Raw genomic sequence first — 22,602 nt, 5'->3', positions numbered from 1 at the left:
AGGACAGAAGAGGGGTAAAAAGGGAAAAGCAAGGGGAGAAATATTGTGTGATTTCAATATGCATCCATTCAGCCTTGTCTGCCACAACACACCATGTGATCTTCCCCATCCGCAGCACAGAACAGAACAGAACAGAAAGAGGCAGAGTACTGTTATTCTAAAATAACATTCTGCTCAGTGGTCATCCACTGGAGCACAGTATCTGTCCTTGATAATAATGGCGCCGGAGGGGATGGCTGCCGTTTTACGGGCTCCTAACAAACTGTGCTATTTTGTTTGTTTTTTCGGATTGTTTGTAACTTATTTTGTACATCATTTTGCTGCTCCCGTCTCTTATGACCGAAAAGAGCTTCTAGATATCAGAACAGCGATTACTCACCTCTAACTGGACAAAGATTTTTTCTTTTTTATATCCTTCCGACGTGAAGGATATACTGCTTTCCCAAGACTAGGCCCAAATCCCCATCATTCGCGTAGAGAAAAGACAGAAATACAGGGGGCGGGGGACTTCTGAGAATTTGGCAGCGAGTGGGTAACCCGCCTCTGTTCTATTGGCCAACATGCAACCACTGGAATATAAACTGGATGATCTCCGTTGGAGATTATCCTACCAACGGGAGACTCAAAACTGTAAAATCGAATGTTTCACAGAGTCATGGCTGAACGATGACACAGAGCTGGCTGGGTTTTCCATGCATCGGCAGGACACAACAACTACGTCTATTAAGACGAGGGGTGAGGGTGTTTGACTATTTGTCAAGAACAGCTGGTGCGCAATGTCTAATATTAAAGGCGTCTGTGGTATTGCTCGCCTGAGGTATTGTTCTTCATGATAAGCTGTAGACCACACTATCTACCAAGAGAGTTTTCATCTATACTATTCGTAGCCATCTATTTACCAACACAAACCGATGCTGGCACTAAGACCTCACTCAACGAGTAAAGTAAAAAAATCGATATGAAAAGTAACACACAAAAATGACATAACAATAACGAGGCTATATACAGGGGGAACCGTTACCGAGTCAATGTGCGGGGTACAGGCTAGTCAAGGTAATTTGTAAAGTGACTATGCTTAGATAATAAACAGCGAGTAGCAGCAGTGAAAAGCAAAGAGGGGGGGTCAATGTAAATAGTCCAGGTGGCCATTTAATGAATTGTTCAGCAGTCTTGTGGTTGGTGGTAAAAGCTGTTAAGGAGCCTTTCGGACCTAGACTTGGCCTCCGGTACCACTTGCTGTGCAGTAGAAGAGAGAACAGTCTATAGCTGGAGTCTTTGACACTTTTTGGGCCTTCCTCTGACAATGCCTAGTATATAGGTCCTGGATGGCAGGGCCTGTAGAGTGATGTACTGGGCCGTTAGTGATGTACTGGGTTGATCATAGCCTGGTATGGTACTGAGCCAGTGATGCACTGGGCCGTTTACACTACTCTCTGTAGTGCCTTGCAGTCGGAGGCCGGGCAGTTGCCGTACCAGGCAGTGATGCAACCAATACTCTCGATGGTGCAGCTGTAGAACCTTTTGAGGATCTGAGGACCCATGCCAAATCTTTTCAGTCTCCTGAGGGGGAATAGGTGCTGTCATGCCCTCTTCACAACTGTTTTGGTGTGTTTGGACCACAATAGTTTGTTGGTGAAGTGGACATCAAGAAACTTGAAGCTCTGGACCTGTTCCACTACAGCCCCATCAATGTTAATGGGGGCCTGTTCGGTCTTCTTTTCCTGTAGTCCACAATCAGCTCCTTTGTCTTGCTCACACTAAGACAGAGGTTGTTGTCCTGGCACCACACTGCCAGGTCTCTGACCTCCTCCCTATAGGCTGTCTCATAGTTGTCGATGATCAGGCCTACTACTGTTGTGTCGTCAGCAAACTTAATGATGGTGTTGGAGTAGTGCTTGGCCACACAGTCGTGGGTGTATAGCACTTTGAGATATCAGCGGATGTACGAAGGGCTATATAAATACATTTGATTTGATTTGATTTGTGTACAGGAGGGGACTAAGCACGGAGCCCTGAGTGGCCTCAGTGTTGAGGATCAGCGTGGCAGATGTGTTGTTGCCTGGCCTTACCACCTGGGGGTGGCCAGTCAGGAAGTCCAGGATCCAATTGCAGAGGGAGCTGTTTAGTCCCAGGGTCCTTAGATTAGTGATGAGCTTTGTGGGCTCTATGGTGTTGAGCGCTGAGCTGTAGTCAATGAATAGCAATGTCACATAGGTGTTCCTTTTGTCCTGGTGGGAAAGGGCAGTGTGGAGTGTGATTGAGATTGTGTAATCGGTGGATCTGTATGCGAATTGAAGTGGGTCTAGGGTTTCTGGCATGATGGTGTTGATGTAAGCCATGACCAGCCTTTCAATGCACTTCATGGCTACTGACGTGAGTGCTATGGGGCGGTAATCATTTAGGCAGGTTACCTTCACTTTCTTGGGCACAGGGACTATGGTGGTCTGTTTGAAACATGCAGGTATTACAGACTCAGTCAGGGAAAGGTTGAAAATGTCAGTGAAGACACTTGCCAGTTGGTCCACACATACTTTAAGTACACGTCCTGGTAATCCGTCTGGCCCCACGGCTTTCTGAATGTTGACCTGTGTAAAGGTATTTTGAAGCGAGCATACAATTATTATTATTAATACGAATCAACACTGAGAGTGTTGAATCAACAACGAAAGTGTGCAGTCTGTGGACCCATGTAGACACTGGTTAAATTAACACACTGCTTAGTGTAAAACCTTTTTCAAACATTTCCCAAATGTACTATACATATTTCATAAGGTATTTTTTGAGGGCCTAGATTCACCCTATTATGTAAATCAAATATGATCTATTGTCAGATAGATTGAAATATTATAGGACATTGTGTGTGCTCTATTCATAATATTTCTATCTGCAACATGCAGATAGAAAGCCAATTCATGCTTGCTCTGTGAATGCGATTCCGGACGATGCAATTCGATGCAAGCCGGAGCCTCCGGAGGCTTGCAGAGGCCAAATTGAGCTCCGCACCCCATCACCATTCACCACATAAATTGGTAAGAATACAGAGGGCTCCGTATATAGCTCCGTAAGGCTCCGTAAAGCTCCACATTGACATGATTGGTTGACAGTAGGTGGGTGCGGGAGGTCCTGTATAAACATCAACTCACTTCCTTGACATCTTCCTTCACTACAGCTGTGCTCTGCGAAGCGCATAAGTATGAATGCTCTGCCTTCTGCGGTGGCCGCATCGCTGTAAATGCTGTACAGCCACTGTAGACGGCAGATTGGTCATGCAGAGCCTTTTAGTTGAAGGCAGGAAATCCAATAGTTTTTGAAAAGTAATCACTTCCTGAGATTGGTATTCACATGTTTTTTTTTAAAGTAGTTGCTTTATTAGATCTATATTCAATTTTTTTTTTAAGTAGTCCCTTTCTGAGATCTGTATTGAAATATTTTTGAAAAGTAGACATTTTTTCAGATCTGTATTCAAATAGTTGTTGTCACCGCCAACATAACTATTTGTTCCGACAAAAAAAGTGTTACTTTCCACAAAACATATTTAAAACTATGATTGTCCCAAGTCTGGTGTGTAGTTGTTGTGAGCAAATAAAAATTATTCAGCCATCCCTTTGTTCTACTATCACAGGCTGATAACAATTAGGTTAAATGACATGTATTCCATTCACTTACTGTACACTGTCAAAACAACTTCCTGTAATTTTTACAGTCAATTACTGGCAGCACAGTAGGTTACTGTCAATTTACAGTAAAATATTGGCAGCACAGAAGCCAGTAAATCACTGCAGATTTACAAGACCTTTACTGAAACTTACATTTACAGCCTATTACTGTAAAACCTGACTACAGCAACATGCTGTTTTTCTAGAATGTACCGTCCATTAGTGGAAGCACAGTGGTTAGTAAACTGTTGCAGATTTACAGTGCTGGCAGCTAGTGCCAACGATGGGCAGTAATTCTGTTACATGTATTTACACTGCACAAAAATACAAACGCAACATGCACAATGTTGGTCCCATGTTTCATATGCACAAAAAGCATATTTCTCTAAAATGTTGTACACAAATATGTATACATTCCTGCTAGGGAGCATTTCTCTTTTGCCAAGATAATCCATCCACCTAAAAGGTGTAGCATATCAAGAAGCTGATTAAACAGCATGATCATTACACAGGGGAACCTTGTGCTGGGGACAATAAAAGGCCACTCTGGGCCTCCCGGATGGCACAGTGGTCTAAGGCACTGCGCAGTGCTAGCTGTGCCACCAGAGATTCTGTTAGAGCCCAGGCTCTGTTGCAGCCCGCCACTACTGGGAGGCCCATGGGGCGGCACACAATTGTCCCAGCGTCGTCCGGGTTAGGGAGGGTTTGGCCGGCAGGGATATCCTTGTCCACCCCTTGGTGTGCTCAGGACTGGTTTGGGAAATACTGCAGTAAAGGTTTAAGTCTTCAACCACTCTAATCAGTCCACTATACTCATTCAATTGTTAGAGCACTACTGCAACATATCAGTTCAATTGGCACAGATATAGGACAGATACTTTAAAACAACCTTCCTTTTGATTTATTTTTGACTATCTGTTTTTGGTTTTTGGTACTTGACACCCAGTTACATTACACGGTCATATTTTTTCATTTTTTTATTTCACCTTTATTTAACTTGCCACGCACTGACCTTAGATATCTCTGTTTTCTATATATTTTGGTTAGGTCAGGGTGTGACTAGGGTGGGTACTCTAGTTTTTGTATGTCTAGGGTTTTTGTATATCTATGTTGGCCTGATATGGTTCCCAATCAGAGACAGCTGTTTATCGTTGTCTCTGATTGGGGATCATATTTAGGCAGGCCTTTTTCCCACTTTCTAGTGTGGGATCTTGACTATAGTGTATAGTGTTTCTATGGTCTTTTGTTATTTTGTTTGTTTGGTGTTCATTCTTTTAATAAAGTGAATGTACGCATACCACTCTGCGCCTTGGTCCGATCCTTTCAACAAACGTGACATAACTAGGCAAGTCCGTTAAGAACAAATTCTTATTTACATTATTCAACCAAAAGGCAAAAGGCCTCCTGCGGGGATCGGGGCTGGGATAAAAAAATACAAATATTTGACAATACACATCACAACAAGAGATACACCACAACACTACATAAAGAGAGACCTAAGTCAACAACAAAGCATGGCAGCAACACATGACATCAACACAGTAGCAACACAACAAGGTAGAAGCACAGCAAGGTACAAACATTATTGGCACAGACAACAGCACAAAGGGCAAGAAGGTAGAGGCAACAATACACCACGTGAAGCAGCCATAAGTGTCAGTAAGAATGTCCACGATTAAGTCTTTGAATGAGGAGATGGAGATAAAACTGTTCAGGTTTAGTGTTTTTTGCAGCTGGTTCCAGTCTGAAAAGAGGAGTAACCCAGGGATGTGTGTGCTTTGGGGACCTTTAACAGAATGTGACTGGCAGAACGAGTGTTGTATGTGGAAGATGATGGCTGCAGTCGGTATCTCAGATAGGGGGAAGTAAGTCCTAAGAGGGTTTTATAAATAAGCATCAACCAGTGAGTCTTGCGACGGGTATGCAGAGATGACCAGTTTACAGAGGAGTATAGAGTGCAGTGATGTGTCCTATAAGGAGCATTGGTGGCAAATCTGATGGCCGAATGGTAAAGAACATCTAGCCGATCGAGAGCACCCTTACCTGCCAAACTATAAATTATGTATCCGTAATCTAACATGGGTAGGACGGTCATCTGAAATTCCTTTCGTTTGAAAGTTTGTTTCTTAAATCCTTTGTTGTTATTGTAATGAAATCTTCACAGTCATGATTTTTTTAAATCATATTTTAAATAACTTGTAAATACACTCTTATCTGTAACAGAATTAACCAAAAATATGTAACAGAATGACACTATACACTTAAATACACATGGATTTAGTACTGTAGATATGTGATAGTGGTGGAGTAGAGGCCTGATGGAACACAGTGTGTTGTGAAATCTGTGAATGTATTGTAATGTTTAAAAATTGTGTAAACTGACTTAATTTTGCTGGACCCCAGGAAGAGTAGCAACTGCCTTGGCAGCAGATAGTGGGTATCCATAATAAACACAAATACTGAAATTGAAATGGCTAAAAACAACAGTTCGGTCACCTGCTACTGTCCTCCCTTCCAATGGCATACTGCATTATGACCCTCCATGTGTCACTTTGCTTGGACTAAGAAAATATACTTTATGATACTGTCAAGAAGCATTACGATCATCATAATCATAAACTGTAAACCAGATAGGCCTATCACGTGCATGCCCTTATATCATTCATCAGTCAAAAAGATGGTGTCTTGTCCTGCTCCTGAAATCTGCTCCTGCATTCGTCCCAGTCATCAACAGCAGAGCATTGGGGTAGGTGCATGTCTGACATCAAACGGTGCGCAATTACAAGGATAATTTAATATGGTCAATTTAAACAATATACAGTACCAGTCAAACATTTGGACACACCTAGTCATTCCAGGGTTTTTCCTTTGTTTTTACTATTTTCTACATTGTAGAATAATAGTGAAGACATCACAACTATTAAACAACACATATGGAATCATGTAACCAAAAAAGTGTTAAACAAATCAAAATATATTTTATATTTGAGATTCTTCAAATAGCCACTCTTTGCCTTGATGACAGTCGTGGCATTCTCTCAACCAGCTTCATGAGGTAGTCACCTGGAATGCATTTCAATTAACAATTAATTAATTGTTAAAAGTTCATTTGTGGATTTTTTTCCTTCTTAATGCTTTTGAGCCAATCAGCTGTGTTGTGACAAGGTACGGGTGGTATACAGAAGATAGCCTATTTGGTCCATATTATGGCAAGAACAGCTCAAATAAATCCATCGTGACATTAAGGCATGAATGTCAGTCAATATGAAACATTTGAAGAAAGTTTCTTCATGTGCAGTCGCAAAAACTATCAAGCGCTATAAAACTGTCTCTCATGAGAACTGCCACAGGAAAGGAAGACCCAGAGTTACCTCTGCTGCAGAGGATAAGTTCATTAGAGTTACCAGCCTCAGAAATTGCAGCCCAAATAAATGCTTCACAGAGTTGAAGTAACAGACACATCTCAACATCAACTGTTCAGAGAAGACTGCTTGAATCAGGCCTTCATGGTCAAATTCCTGCAAAGAAACCACTACTAAAGGACACCAATAATAAGAAGAGACTTGCTTGGGCCAAGAAACATGAGCAATGAACATTAGACTGGTGGAAATCTGTCCTTTGGTCTGATGAGTCCAAATTGGAGATTTTTGGTTCCAACCACCGTGTCTTTGTGAGATGCAGAATAGGTGAATGATGATCTGCGCATGTGTGGTTCCCACCGTGAAGCATGGAGGAGGAGGTGTGATGGGTGGGGGTTCTTTGCTGGTGACACTGTCTGTGATTTATTTAGTATTCAAGGCACACTTAACCAACATGGCTACCACAGTATTCTGCAGCGATTTGCCATCCCATCTGGTTTGCGCTCAGTGGGACTGTCATTTGTTTTTCAACAGGACAATGACCCAAAACACCTCCAAGCTGTGTAAGGGCTATTTGACCAAGAAGGAGAGTGATGGAGTACTGCATCAGATGACGTGGCCTCCACAATAACCCTACCTCAACCCAATTGAGATGGTTTGGGATGAGTTGGACCACAGAGTGAAGGAAAAGCAGCCAACAAGTGTTCAGCATATGTGAGAATTCCTTTAAGACTGTTGGTAAAGCATTCAAAGTGAAGCTGGTTGAGAGAATGCCAAGAGTGTGCAAAGCTGTCAAGGCAAAGGGTGGCTACTTTGAAGAATCTCAAATATAAAATAGATTTAGATTTGTTTAACACTTTTTTGGTGTTATTTAATAGTTTCGATGTCTTCACTATCATTCTACAATGTAGAAAATAGTAAAAATAAATAAAAACGCATGTATGAGTAGGTGTGTCCAAACTTTCGACTGGTACTGTATATATGACGTAAAAATACTGTTAACACATAGGCTATGGTGTAATGGTATGTTTTGCCTTGTGTGGTAGGTTTTGTGGGTTTTGACACTGTTATGTAGGTGTCATAACCAGCCATAAAATAATGCAATATATGTCACAACAGGTCTAAATACAGTATATGTGTCATGACAGCGTTTAGACCATATTATAAAAGCTTATGACAAGTTATGTCAGCTATTATGACTTATTATGACATGGTTATGACCGTGTCATAACGTGTTATAGTGCTGTCAGTCAAGTAAAGTGTTTCCATTCCAAATCATATTGCTAAATGATCCTTGATATGCCCATCTTAAAACAATTCCAAACAGTTCCTCCCCTCTGGCTTAGACTCTTAAGGATTAACTGGGTATCCGTCTGGGCTGAGGATGACAGTTTTATGTGCTCTGTCAAGGTGAAGCCATCAACAGAGTTCTACAGCTCCCGCCAGGTCCCATATATTTTCACCCAGTATGGGTTGACAAGCAAATTGTTTCTGCGGAGAAAATCGATGACAATTGCATTAAGATGAAAGGCAAGTTGGGTCAGGTGAGGACAGTCAGGACACACCCTGGACAGACAGAGAGATAGAGAAAGGCTGAAAGGCAAAGTAACGTGCATGGACCGCTGGACCACTGGCTCAGCATGACTTGACGATGGATGGCCACACTAGAATTACAGTACATTAGCATGCTGGGGTTTGTGTTATATAAATTATTGACACCGCAGATGCTTTATGACTACTAGGACATAAGAATAGACTAGGAATGGATGTGTGTGTGTGTGTGTGTGTGTGTGTGTGTGTGTGTGTGTGTGTGTGTGTGTGTGTGTGTGTGTGTGTGTGTGTGTGTGTGTGTGTGTGTGTGTGTGTGTGTGTGTGTGTGTGTGTGTGTGTGTGTGTGTGTGTGTGTGTGTGTGTGTGTGTGTGTGTGTACCAATGATCATGTGAACATGTGTGAGATGTGGAGTATGCTGACAAGATGTGTGAGAGACTGTCCTATGATCTGTGTTGAAAGAGATGTTTTTGAGGGGTCGATGCTGGGTGACAGTGTCTGGCTGAGGTACTTTCTGAATGCCTATAAAATCCATGGCACACAGCCTCTCCGCTGCCTTGCTGATTCAATTGCCATATATCTCCCACTGGCCTGACACCGCTATGCACAGTGACAGACAAAGAGCACTGACGCACATGCTATCTTCCCCTCTCTCACGCTCTCTCGTCTCTCCATCTCAGCTCTCTCTCTCGTTTCTCCATATCACCTCTCTCTCTCTCTCTCTCTCTCTCTCTCTCTCTCTCTCTCTCTATCTCAGCTCTCTCTTTCGTCTCTCCATATCACCTCTCTCCCTCTCTCTCTCTCACACACACTCTCTCTCTCTCTCTCTCTCTCTCTCTCTCTCTCTCTCTCTCTCTCTCTCTCTCTCTCTCTCGTCTCTCTCTCTCGTCTCTCCATCTCAGCTTTCTCTCTCCCTTACTCTACATCATTCATTCTCGTCTTTCTCTCTCCTTCCCTGTTTCTCATTCTCTCCCTCTCTCTGCTCTGATTACTTAGGTGAAAATAACTTAATCAGCATTTTAGCACGTATTACCAGAGATAATGATATAACATGTCACCGACAACTGAGATGAAATAACACAAGAAATACAATGCAGTAATTTATACAAACCATTTCATAGATATGAGGTAAATATACAAACATGCGCAATCATGCAAAATCACCATAACACTGGATCTATTACGAAAGTCTTCTTCCTCAGTCAGTTTGTTTGTTTTGTTCCGATGTTAGTGGGATTTATGGTGGGGCTCAAAATACTTTATTGCTAATTTAAACATTCTCCAATTTGTTTCAAATGCAATTTTGAACTGCTACAGTGTTACATAATAATGAAGAAACACCCCCACCTCTCTGTTATGTTTTTTAAAATGTATATTCCATGTGGGTGCACTTGTCATCCTGGGACAATCCCGTATTTCAACCCCTTTTCAGTTGTCCCGACTTTCTTTTTAACAAAAAAGGTTCATTTGTCATAAAGACGCATCAATTAATTCAGGCCTAATGACAATAGCTGAATGTCACTACACTTTCTGGTGTTCCATTCATCAAATGGCGGGTGCTGTTCGGGGATGCTAGAATTATTTTGGAGTGGGTGAACGTGCGCAGGTATAGGTATGCTATCTTAATTTGAATAGTTTCTCACAGCAGGAAAATAATCCGGAAAATAAACAGGAAATGTGAATTATTATGTGGATTATAATTAATGGACATTTTAAGTGAAAATTATCAACTTTAGAAGCCTTTTGAAACATTGAATACACTACAGGTTTGCGTTTGCTGTTGCGCAGGCATGAACACAACCACGACAGGTTCATGCCACATTAATAAGTAATACATTTTTAACGTTAAATGACATCTTTACAATTAGGCCCATATTTTTGTTTCAAAAGCGTGTGGACCCAATAGAGGCCCTCTTGAATGTCATGGTATAATTTCTACTCTGTTCGATGTTGTTGTTTCATTTAATTATTCATGTAATTTCTTATTGCTCACTCTCAGTGCTCTAACAGACCAGAAATGGGGTACAGATGTTTAATTCACCTGCAGCACCCCACGCACAGCCAAGCCTGTTGCCCCTGGGTATACTGTATAGATATGGTCTGAGAGATGCATCTTTCATATTGACCAACACTAGCATTTAACCTTTCTTTGTGGTGGTTGATCCTGAGACCATTGCAATGCATGTGTATCAAGTGCATTGATTATTGATTTACACTATAAAAACATTTATAACCCATTGTCTCTCAGAGTGAACAAGACATGGGAGGTGCCACATTATCATATTTCCCAGCATGCTTTATTGCAGGTAGATTATTTTTTTTATATCCGTGATTCCTACATTAAAATTTTTGTCATTTAGCAAATGCTTCTGCCATACTCAAGAGCACACCGACAGATTCCCCCCCCTCAATCGGCTTGGGGATTCAAACCAGCGACCTTTCAGTTACTGGCCCAACGCTCTTAACCGCTAGACTACCCGTCGCCCTCATACACATTGATTGATTACTTGATTTTATACTAAACAAAGATAAATAATTGACATGTTTCTAAACTAATCTAATCTGTAAGGGGTTGGATTTATTGGACCTGATACTGAGATGGTTATTCCAGTTTAGATGTTTTAGGTAGTCTTGTTTATTAAGTCTTTCATCATTGCAATCATTATGAGTGCAGGTTGTGGGTTGGTCAAATATTCAAATTGTTGGATATCCTCCTTCTGACTGGATTATGATATGAATTACTAATCACTTCACAAACCACAGAATTGTAATTCACAGGTCTAATGTGGCTCATGAGCCACGAATTTCAGAGTATAAAGTAACTAGCCTATAACAAACGTTTTATGAAATGAATGACATGCCATTAGAAATGGTTAACTTTTAATTGATACACATCCACTTACACAGTCACTTGCTGAAGGTTTCAGCAACATTAGATTTGAATGTTGGATCTGAATGCAAGAACCATGTCTCTGTCACTAACAACACAGACATGGGTGGGTATCTCTCACATTCACTTGGAAGGCAGGCTGGGAAATATGCAAATACATGCAGTAGTGTTTAAAACCTAAATGCCTTATGCTGAATAAACGTGTTCATCTGTTTAAAGTGTTACAGCGAATAAACATGTTCTGGTGTTTACAATCTTAACACCGTGACGCGTTTTCATTTAAATTCTAAATGCCTTGAAGCTTTGAAAAGTGTTATAGAAAAAACGTGGTTTTACAGTGTATGGGCCGTAGTATCAGTGAATTAATAAAAAAAACATCAAGCAATCAAAAAATACATCCCAAAACAAATAAAACAGCTTTGTATGGTTAGTCACATGCTCAGGTCAACTCAAAGGCTGCCCCTGAGGAGCATAGTGAGCCAGGCAGGAGCTGCTGTCCATGCAGGTAATAGATGACCTCCATCAATGAAGGAAGTTATTTATAGGTCACATACCCTGAATAGTGTCCCAGGGAACCACCTTCTTCACCACTCATAATCTCTATGGAGAGGGAACCGTAGCCCAAAGGTATGACCTCAATTTCAACACATTAACAACACGTTTCTCCAGGACCCTATTCTGCCAAATAGCCACAAGGTTGATTTCAGAGGCAAGTTAATAAGGGAATATCTCATAATATCTCATACTGAATGCATCTGATAATGAATATATGTTTCTTGCTGCCTCAGTAGTTTACTGTGATTGCAAAGAGACAGTCTTTGAAGGCTTTAAAAAATCTACCAGGCTTAGAAAATATGGCACATATGGGAAACACTGGCAACAACACAAACAATGTAATCCTCTTTTCAGCAGCACACTGATGGAGGAGATTTTCTCCATCGATTACAGGCTCCTCTCCTTCTCCAGCCATGTCCTGACACACATTGATCAAATGATATCAAAGACGTGAAGAATCGATAATGTAAATGCTGGTTTGTGAGCAAGATGTGAAGAGGAGCATCTCTGAAGGCTGTGTGCTGGATGTCTCTCTGTGGTCGTGGATTTCAAATCTAAACTAAAAATAGACCAGGCTTAAAGATATGTCAGTAACAGGCTAAATCAAAAAAGTTGTCTAATTGTCTGTTTATTTCTTTGAGCTATGCCTTTGTTTTCTCAAAGGTTAAGAGAGCAGGGATCATCAACTAGATTCAGCCACAAGCCATATTTTTTTCAGGGTGCCGGAACATAAATACAAATCATTTGAAGACTGCAAATTGACCACAAGAAGCCCAAATAGATATAATATTTGACTGAAACATAATCATTTCAGACCTTGCTTACATTCGTATACGATTACAAATATCTCTCTATTATGCGCGGGAATACTTGGAGCTTTTTTACAGTCTTTTTGTTGAACAATAACAAATTGCAACAAACAAAAAAAATACTTGTTTTTTTGTTGCTCAGAAAACATTGGTGGCCAAATCAAATCACCCGCGGGGCCACCAGTTGGGGTACCCTGCTTTAGGGGCATATAGGGGATTACTGACACAATGAGAGAGTAACCAACAAGAACCACAAAGCACTTTCACCAAGGCTGCACATTCCTCTAAGAATATTGGTAAGGTGTGATAGCAGACAAAATATGTAAATGTCTTTGCTTCGGATTTCAAAGAAGATTCACTTTAAATCCTTGCAACACCATCTGGAGAAAGCATTGGAGAGGTTCTAAGGATAATGCGGTTCTTGGTGGAAACAGACAAACATTTACATAGAGAACAATACAAACAACATGCAGAGGATAATATGATAACATGTATCTTATCTCTATGGAAAAGCTAACATAACCACTCACTATCATAGCATATTGTAAGTTAATTACGTATATAGGTTATTACTTTCCTAAATGCACTTTCTGATAATGAGCCAAAAGTCCTTCCTAATATGGAACTGAGATCAGAAGAGAAAAGGACTAATTGACTGTTAGGCAAGGGTTTACCTTGTATCAGCAGGATATAGGCTAGACACAGGCTGATGTTCTGTAATACCTTTGGACTGGGAAGGCTTCCCTTACAAATGTGGGGTTTCTTTCACATTTTAATGAGGACATCCAAATTAGCCGACAACAACTGACTGACTGTAGATACCTGTCATCATAGCTGGATTGATCCTCTATAAATGGAACAGATCCATCCTCAATGGGACGGATATTTTTGTACCGCTACAGTAATACACCATAGGCATCTGAATGTAGTAAATTAAGTAATGGGTTTAAAATAGCTTAATAAGTCTCTGCTTGCTAAATATTGTAAGGTCTGGACAGGTATAAATAATAACATCCAATTAACAAGGTAATCTCATTTGACCATAGGGTAAGTGACAGAGACATCTGCTTTCTGTGCTTCCACAGTAGTCTGCCAAGGTCAGTTTGACCGACTTGGTTTGGAGCGGAACTAGGCAACACTGTACTACTGGCACTGGAGGGTATCCACCCAGAGAGGTGATCTACATAAGCTTATTGCCTAATGGAGGGAGCCACTAAGCCTACCGTATCAGAGTAACACTACTACCACGACTACACACAAACACACACACACACTGACCAACCCTCTTATAATGCAGAGTGTGTTCTAAGACCGCCTGAATACCTTACAGTATGTAGCAGCTCCAAGCCGTTACTCACACACAGCCAGTGTACCCCAGGAGCGTGTCCTCAGCCCTCTGCTGTACTCCCTGTTTACCTACGACTGTGTGACTTTGCACGACCCCAACTCCTTCCTCAAGTGTGCTGATGACACCACGGTTGTAGGACTGATAACCAACAACGACGAGTCAGCCTATAGGGAGGAGGTAAGTGAACTGGCATTGTGATGCCAGGACAACAACCTCTCCCTCAACATCAGCAAAACAAAGGAGCTGATTGTTGACTTCAGGAAGCAGAGGAGGAAACATGCTCCGATCCACATCAAAGGGATTGCAGTAGAGAGAGTCAGCAGTTTAAAGTTCCTCAGCGTCCACATCACTGAGGACTTGTCATGGACCAACAACACCACCACTCTTGTCAAGAGGGTGCAACAGCGTCTCTACTTCCTAAGACGGCTAAAATTCGACATGCCACCCTGGGTCCTCTCCAAATACTGAGAGCATCCTGGCCAGTTGCCTCACAGCCTGGTACGGGAATTGCTCTGTCCACGACCGCAAGGCCCTCCAGCAGGTGGTGGAGACAGCCCAGTACATCACTGGGACCGTCCTCCCACCCATCCACGACATCTACTCGAAACAGTGCCTGAGGAAGGCCTGCGTCATCATCAAGGACCACACACCCTAGCCACGAGCTGTTCACTCCCTTACCATCGGGCAGATCAGAGCATTAGGTCTACAAGCCACAATCTACAAGCCATCAGACTGCTGAACACTTAAACCGGACTGACAGCCTGCTCTGATTCTGACTCTGATGCCCCCCAATCCCCCTTCCCCAAAAGACGTGTAAATATTGGACTAGAAATTGAGATTCCTGTAATATACTTATCCTAAAACTATATTCTACTGAACCGTTTACTGTATGTTCATATTCTTATCTTTTATTATTTCTTATTGTTGTTGCTTTGTTGAGAAGGAACCTGCAAGTAAGCATTTCTTTGGAAGGTGTAAACCATGTGTATCCTGTACATACGATTAATAAAACTTTTGTGGGTAGAAAAGTCAACTACTGCAGATAAGTTCCAATGGTGACATTTAAGAAGTGAGAGGTCAAACGTGAGGAGATGTGAACAGGGCCGCTGTACTGTAGGCTGCTGGAGTCCCTCATTCATTATTTACAGAGGACCTGTCAACCTGGCCATAATGTAGGCCTAATCATCATCACTCAACCAGAGACAGAGATGGGGGTTGAGTAAAAAACATGTTTCTGGAAAATAGGAGATTGAACCTAGAGCAGGTGACCGTAAATAGCAGTGGGTGACTGTAACTAGCACAAACCCATTCAAGAGTATAGCCAAGAGTTTACTGTGAAGGTCAGGGTTCAGGGATGCTCAGTCCTGTATGAGGAAAGTCCAACAGAAATATACTGTGGTAGTAAATCTATACATTAGCATTCATACTGAACAAAAATATAAACACAACATGTAAAGCACTGGCCCATGTTTCATGAGCTGAAATAAAAGATCCCAGAAATGTTTCATTTGCACAAAAAGCTTATTTTGTCACACCCTGACCATAGTTTGCTTTGTATGTTTCTATGTTTTGGTTGGTCAGGGTGTGATCTGAGTGGGCATTCTATGTTGGATGTCTTGTTTGTCTATTTCTATGTCTGGCCTGATATGGTTCTCAATCAGAGGCAGGTGTTAGTCATTGTCTCTGATTGGGAACCATATTTAGGTAGCCTGGGTTTCACTGTGTGTTTGTGGGTGATTGTTCCTGTCTTTGTGTTTGCAACAGATAGGAGTGTTTGAGGTTTTCTCACGTTTGTTGTTTTTGTTAGTTATCTCATGTGTAGTGTCTTTATAAATTAAAGAACATGAATAACCACCACGCTGCATTTTGGTCCACCTCTACTTCACCTAAAGAAAGCCGTTACATATTTCTCTCAAATTTTGTACACACATTTGTTTATATCCCTGTTAGTCATAATATATCCTTTGCCAAGATAATCCACCCACCTGACAGGTTTGGCATATCAAGAATCTGATTAAACAGCAGGATCATTACACAGGTGCACCTTGTGCTGGGGACAATAAAAGGCCACAGTTTTGTTACACAACATAATGCCACAGATGTCTGAAGTTTTGAGGGAGGGTGCAATTGGCATGCTGACTGCAGGAATGTCCACCAGAGTGTTACCAGAGAAGTGAACGTTCATTTCTGTACCATAAGCCGCCTCCAATGTAGTTTTAGAGAATTTGTCAGTACGTCCAACTAGCCACACAACTGCAGACCACATGTAACCACGCCAGCCCAGGACCTGCATATCCGGCTTCTTCACCTGCGTGATCATCAGATGGGGGAGGGGGGACGGGGGTGCAGCATATACTCTGATTAAAATGTCTGACGACTGATTTTCCAAGCCATTTATTTAATACCATACTAGCATCCTTTTTGCATAGCTAAAGTCCAATTCTGGGTCCAAACTGCAGTAGTTTTAGGTTCCATTGCTTGACTTTCAGGGTATGGGGAGGTTGGAGGTTGGACTGGGGAGAGTGCTGTGATTGTATGTGGAGATGGAGAATCAGGGATGTCAGTGGAACAGGGCAGAGTGGACATATGGAAATATCACCATCAAATCACAACCGATAGCCACGACCAGGTGACTCAACAATCTGCTTGCCCCTGGTATTTTTTATCACCCCACACGCAGACATCTCCTGACGTTGTATAGGGAAAATAATGTTGCCGTAGGACAATCAATGAAATATTGAATCAAACTAGTACTATCATTGATAGTAGCTTTGTAATCTGATCCTGTCTGTGTGTGATCTTCTCTTTAAACAGTGTTCCAATGTAAGGTAAGATGGAAGTGTACAGGCTACAACCCTCTGATGCACTGTGAGCCTGTCATATTGTATGGCCATGGTGCTGAGGGCACTGAGAGTGAACTGTGGTCTATGAGGCAGAAACATGCTGAGACAGGCTTTAGTGCAGCATCAGCCAGGTCTTCCATTCACAAGCTGCTTTCCATTTCCTCTCAGTGAATACACACAGTACACGCTTTGCAGACATACTGTAGGTATGAAAGGAGACTCATCTATAATGGATGAATTAATGATCTCAAACGTTTTGTTTCCCAGAGATTCTATATTTTTTGGGTGAATTATCCCGAAGGAAAAACCCAAAATATGTTGACATGGAGACCCCTGAGAGTCTACAACCACATGAGAGCGTATCAAAAATACAGTAGTTGAATCAATGTTTTTCCCACGTCATTTCAATGAAGTTACATTGAACCAACATGGAATAGATGTTGAATCGACGTCTGTGACCAGTGGGGAGGCTTGTGCATACACAGTGTCCTTCATTGTACAGCAGGTCTGACTATGAGGAATGTCTTGTCTCAGAGCCCATGTTCATATGTGTATTTTGTGGAGGTTAAAACGCCAAAGGACCAGGCACAGCCAGGGTGACGTCTTTAGTTATAGATACTGAGAATCGCACCTTCCCTTAACCCATCACCTGACACAAAGTCAAGAGTAATTCATGTGCAATTTAAAATGTATCTGCACTGAAAAATAAATTACGTGGAATCTGTGTTTAGGAACAACTTATTTTAACGATGCCACCCTTCAATTAAGCATGGGAAAACAAGGCTGCATCCGTCACCTGCCATTAGACCTCAGCATGACACTGTTATCCCCCTCTCCCCCGTTACGGAGGGAAAACAAGGCTGCATCAGTCACCTGCCATTAAACCTCAGCATGACACTGTTATCCCCCTCTCCCCCGTTACGGAGGGAAAACAAGGCTGCATCAGTCACCTGCCATTAGACCTCAGCATGACACTGTTATCCCCCTCTCCCCCGTTACGGAGGGAAAACAAGGCTGCATCTGTCACCTGCCATTAGACCTCAGCATGACACTGTTATCCCCCTCTCCCCCGTTACGGAGGGAAAACAATGCTGCATCAGTCACCTGCCATTAGACCTCAGCATGACACTGTTATCCCCCTCTCCCCCGTTACGGAGGGAAAACAAGGCTGCATCAGTCACCTGCCATTAGACCTCAGCATGACACTGTTATCCCCCTCTCCCCCGTTACGGAGGGAAAACAAGGCTGCATCTGTCACCTGCCATTAGACCTCAGCATGACACTGTTATCCCCCTCTCCCCCGTTACGGAGGGAAAACAAGGCTGCATCAGTCACCTGCCATTAGACCTCAGCATGACACTGTTATCCCCCTCTCCCCCATTACGGAGGGAAAACAATGCTGCATCCGTCACCTGCCATTAGACCTCAGCATGACACTGTTATCCCCCTCTCCCCCGTTACGGAGGGAAAACAAGGCTGCATCAGTCACCTGCCATTAGACCTCAGCATGACACTGTTATCCCCCTCTCCCCCGTTACGGAGGGAAAACAAGGCTGCATCAGTCACCTGCCATTAGATCTCAGCATGACACTGTTATCCCCCTCTCCCCCGTTACGGAGGGAAAACAAGGCTGCGTCCATCACCTGCCATTAGACCTCAGCATGACACTGTTATCCCCCTCTCCCCCGTTACGGAGGGAAAACAAGGCTGCGTCCATCACCTGCCATTAGACCTCAGCATGACACTGTTATCCCCCTCTCCCCCGTTACGGAGGGAAAACAAGGCTGCGTCCATCACCTGCCATTAGACCTCAGCATGACACTGTTATCCCCCTCTCCCCCGTTACGGAGGGAAAACAAGGCTGCGTCCATCACCTGCCATTAGACCTCAGCATGACACTGTTATCCCCCTCTCCCCCGTTACGGGGGGAAAACAAGGCTGCGTCCATCACCTGCCATTAGACCTCAGCATGACACTGTTATCCCCCTCTCCCCCGTTACGGAGGGAAAACAAGGCTGCATCAGTCACCTGCCATTAGACCTCAGCATGACACTGTTATCCCCTCTCCCCTGTTACGGAGGGAAAACATGGGACACAGGCCCTATTTGTCAAGTGAACCAATTACTCCCGCTGCCTCATCTCCGCATCCCCCTCCTGCCCCCACCCCTCCATTAAGAAGTTTCTGAGCCCCTTAGAGATATCCATGTCCTCAGACAGCACTAATCCTGCTGTGCAGCATGAGCCAAATGCACTGAGATGAATCTGAATCCTGTTGACTAGACAAGAAAAACATAGTAACTCTGTACTACTACCTTCATACGTATAAATATCACACCACCCCAAAATGCTAACCTCCCCTGTTATTGGTAATGGCGAGAGGTTAGCATGTCTTGGGCGTATGATCTTTAGTGCCTCTAACTTTCTCGCTCATCATTATTCATGATTCATTCAGGGTTATTCATAATCATGGTAGCATCCACAATATTTAATGTTTAGAAACATATTCTATTCTTATTTTCAATAAAAGTTACTTCAAAATGACACAATAGATTATTTACTATTCCTTTCTATTGGACACAAAATAAACTGAAACACAACCAAAACAAACTGCAAATGCAGCCAACAAGTTAATAGAGTCACAAGCTTGATGAAGTCATTGTGTGTTAGGAATATGGGAAATACTAAAGGTTTGACTACTTTAACACACATACAACTGAATTTGTTCAAATACTTTTGGTTACCTAAAATGGGGGGACAGTGTATAATTGTGTCTCATTGTGTGTATCATAGTCAGTGTATCATTTATTCATTTATCAAATATTAAGTAATGGAGTACAGAGCCAAAACAACACAACATGTACCACTGCCAAAATACTCTTGGACTTCACTGTATTATATAATAGTAGGCAGAGCAGGTGAAAAATACTGAAGGTAGAAATCAGAGTGGGCATGATCCATGAACCCTACAACATCTTCATAAAAACGTAATGCTGTCTTGGTTACAAGTAAGCAGAAAAAGGTCAACAACAAGAAAACAACACAACACTCACATTTACCAAGCCAGCTATATCATGATACCTGTGTAATATTGACCCCCACTCTCCCAATTATTACTCAATCTATTTACAGATGTAGCATTCAGAACATGTTATTGGCCTGTTATTAATCATGCTAATTAATTATTGCCATAGTCAAACAGTAGTGGAAACACTTCACTTAAAATGCTGTTAACGTGACTGAATATGACATTGATCCAGCCTAGTGAAAAGGCCTTATTGCAGCAGCGTGATCAATGAGCTCATAAATGAGAGAAATGATGAGAGAAAATGCAAAGCTGGAAATGAGGCAGAGCGAGAGAGAGAGAGAGAGAGAGAGAGAGAGAGAGAGAGAGAGAGAGAGAGAGAGAGAGAGAGAGAGAGAGATTGAGAGAGAGAGAGAGAGAGAGAGAGATTGAGAGAGAGAGAGATTGAGAGAGAGAGAGAGAGAGAGATTGAGAGAGAGAGAGAGAGAGAGAGAGAGAGATTGAGAGAGAGAGAGAGAGAGAGAGAGAGAGAGAGAGAGAGAGAGAGAGAGAGAGAGAGAGAGAGAGGGGAGTGGGTGGGTGGGTGGGTGGGTGGGTGGAACCAAACACTGAAAATGTCATCAGGAATAATTTGCCAACAACAGACACTCATTATGAAATCCAAAGACAAGAGGGTGGGACCAGAATCAGTTTAAATACTTGATAAACTCACTATAAACTCACTATAAATAGTTGAAGAGTTACATTTATGAAGTGGTTTTGATTCTTGCATCTATTTTCTCCAGTGCTCTGAGATGCATACCTCCAGTAAGAGATATTGCTCTCTCTCCTTCCTCTCTCGATTTACCTATACAAATATGAACAACCGACGTGTTCAAGAGACCTTTATAGGTCGTTTCCTTTATAGGAATCACACTGGGTTTAACATCAAAGAGACTGTTGGAGTTTGAAAATGACAGAGAGGGACAAGATAATTACAAAATGCATGTGTTCAATCACACACTGATCACGAACTGGTCTTTGTACCTGTGCCTTCCCACTTCCCAGTATTGCCCACTTGTCTCCAGACAAAACTCAGTTTTCTAAGTATTCAATATGAGGGCAAAATCAGCTGCATTGCATAGTATCAGATCAGTCTGTCACGATGTAGCTAATGCTCTGTTGACACCTTCACCTCTCTATTGGTATTGACAGGCGACCTCTCAGTGACAGGCTACATTCATTCATTGGTACAGGAGAAGTGGAATAGTGCTTTCCAGGAGCTCTCCAGAGCCATTGAACATGGCAGATTAAAAGCACTGGATCCGAGATAAAGGGAGCCAGCCAGGCATCAGAGGCCACATGATGGTTTATGTCAACTTCAGTGAAGTCAACCTACAATGACATGCTTCCTCACAAACACACTCAAACTGTGAGTCATAGCACTTACAAGTCTATAAACTTAAAGTTATGCTTATATTTAGTGATGACTTACCTCTTTAGAACAACTCCCACTTTCAAGGACAGGCCATGTTATTGTTTAAATATGAACAATTTCAGCAAATGACGTGTCATAAACAAATGTCATAAAGAAAATGTAACACCTTTTTATTATTTGTTGAGTATAATGCAAATGACTAAATTGAACTATTCAAAGTGGCGGTAAGCCCCCAATAATGTTTATCTAGGAGGACCTAGGTGAAGTTACATTAACTGGCGATCCACTTACAGCAAGATGACATGCAATCCCATGACAGAGCAGTAAGACCATGCAGGGAAAAGTTCAGACAAACTTGAAGAGGTATACCTGACTTTGCTTACCTTAGCAGCTAACGATGAACTCGGCTTCTCCAGGAGATCCCACAGTTTCTTTTGTTTCTCAGAACAACATGTGGTATCAAAATCCTCGCCTTCCCTGCCCCTCATAGTTTCGGCCTCTCTTTTGAGCTCCTCGTTCATTTGTTCCTTCTTCTGGTGGTACCTGGCCTGACAGCAGGACTCCAGGTAGATCTCATCTATACCCCAGAAGTCCAGCTCCTGACTAAACGACAGGGCACACATCTCCTCCATCATGTGCAGTTTTCCCGTGCGGTAGAAATTCAGAATGGACGTGAAAGCCCCGGGGTGTCTGTCAAAAAAGTACTCATTATCATCCAAACTGTAGTCGTCGCATATCTCCATGAGAGACTCGTGGGTGTTACAGTCTCGTAGTTTGCCCAGCCTTGTTCGCGGCAACCTGTCCAGCGTTCTCCATAGAACTTCGTGGAGGAGACCCCCAACATTGAGTCTAACCCGACGGTAGTGCGCCTTGCTCCGGATTATTTCCACCGGCTCCGGTGGAAGCGAGGTGGTCGACCGAGAGCCCCCTTTAATCATCCTCACTCAAGACGTTCAGTCACTTGAGAATGAATAATGTCCGAAACTATATGGCCAGACAGGTCCAGAAGACACGGTCCTACATTAGGGTCTGTTCTCCCCTATTCCAATGGCTTCAAAAGGGGAAAAGAGAAACATCAGGGGTAACTATATAAAATTGCCATCGAGCCCGATGACCTACGGGCCTGATAGAGAACGCAATGTCAGGTGGTTTAT

The 22,602-nt window shown here is 42.5% G+C and overlaps 1 protein-coding gene across 1 annotated transcript in view; it reads right to left on the bottom strand.

The window, feature by feature from the left end:
* Window positions 1-22,602, bottom strand: part of LOC109872912 (potassium voltage-gated channel subfamily B member 1-like) — an 84,125-nt gene extending 61,523 nt beyond the window's left edge. The window contains exon 1 of the mRNA XM_020464371.2: window positions 21,832-22,602. Within this exon, the coding sequence (XP_020319960.1) occupies window positions 21,832-22,386 (555 nt within the window). The 5' untranslated portion in view covers window positions 22,387-22,602. The remainder of the gene's footprint in view (window positions 1-21,831) is intronic.

The sequence above is a fragment of the Oncorhynchus kisutch genome, linkage group LG1 (assembly GCF_002021735.2).
Source record: "Oncorhynchus kisutch isolate 150728-3 linkage group LG1, Okis_V2, whole genome shotgun sequence".
NCBI lineage: Eukaryota > Metazoa > Chordata > Actinopteri > Salmoniformes > Salmonidae > Oncorhynchus > Oncorhynchus kisutch.
Note: the sequence above shows the minus strand (reverse complement) of the source record. Positions and strands in the feature narration are given on the sequence as shown.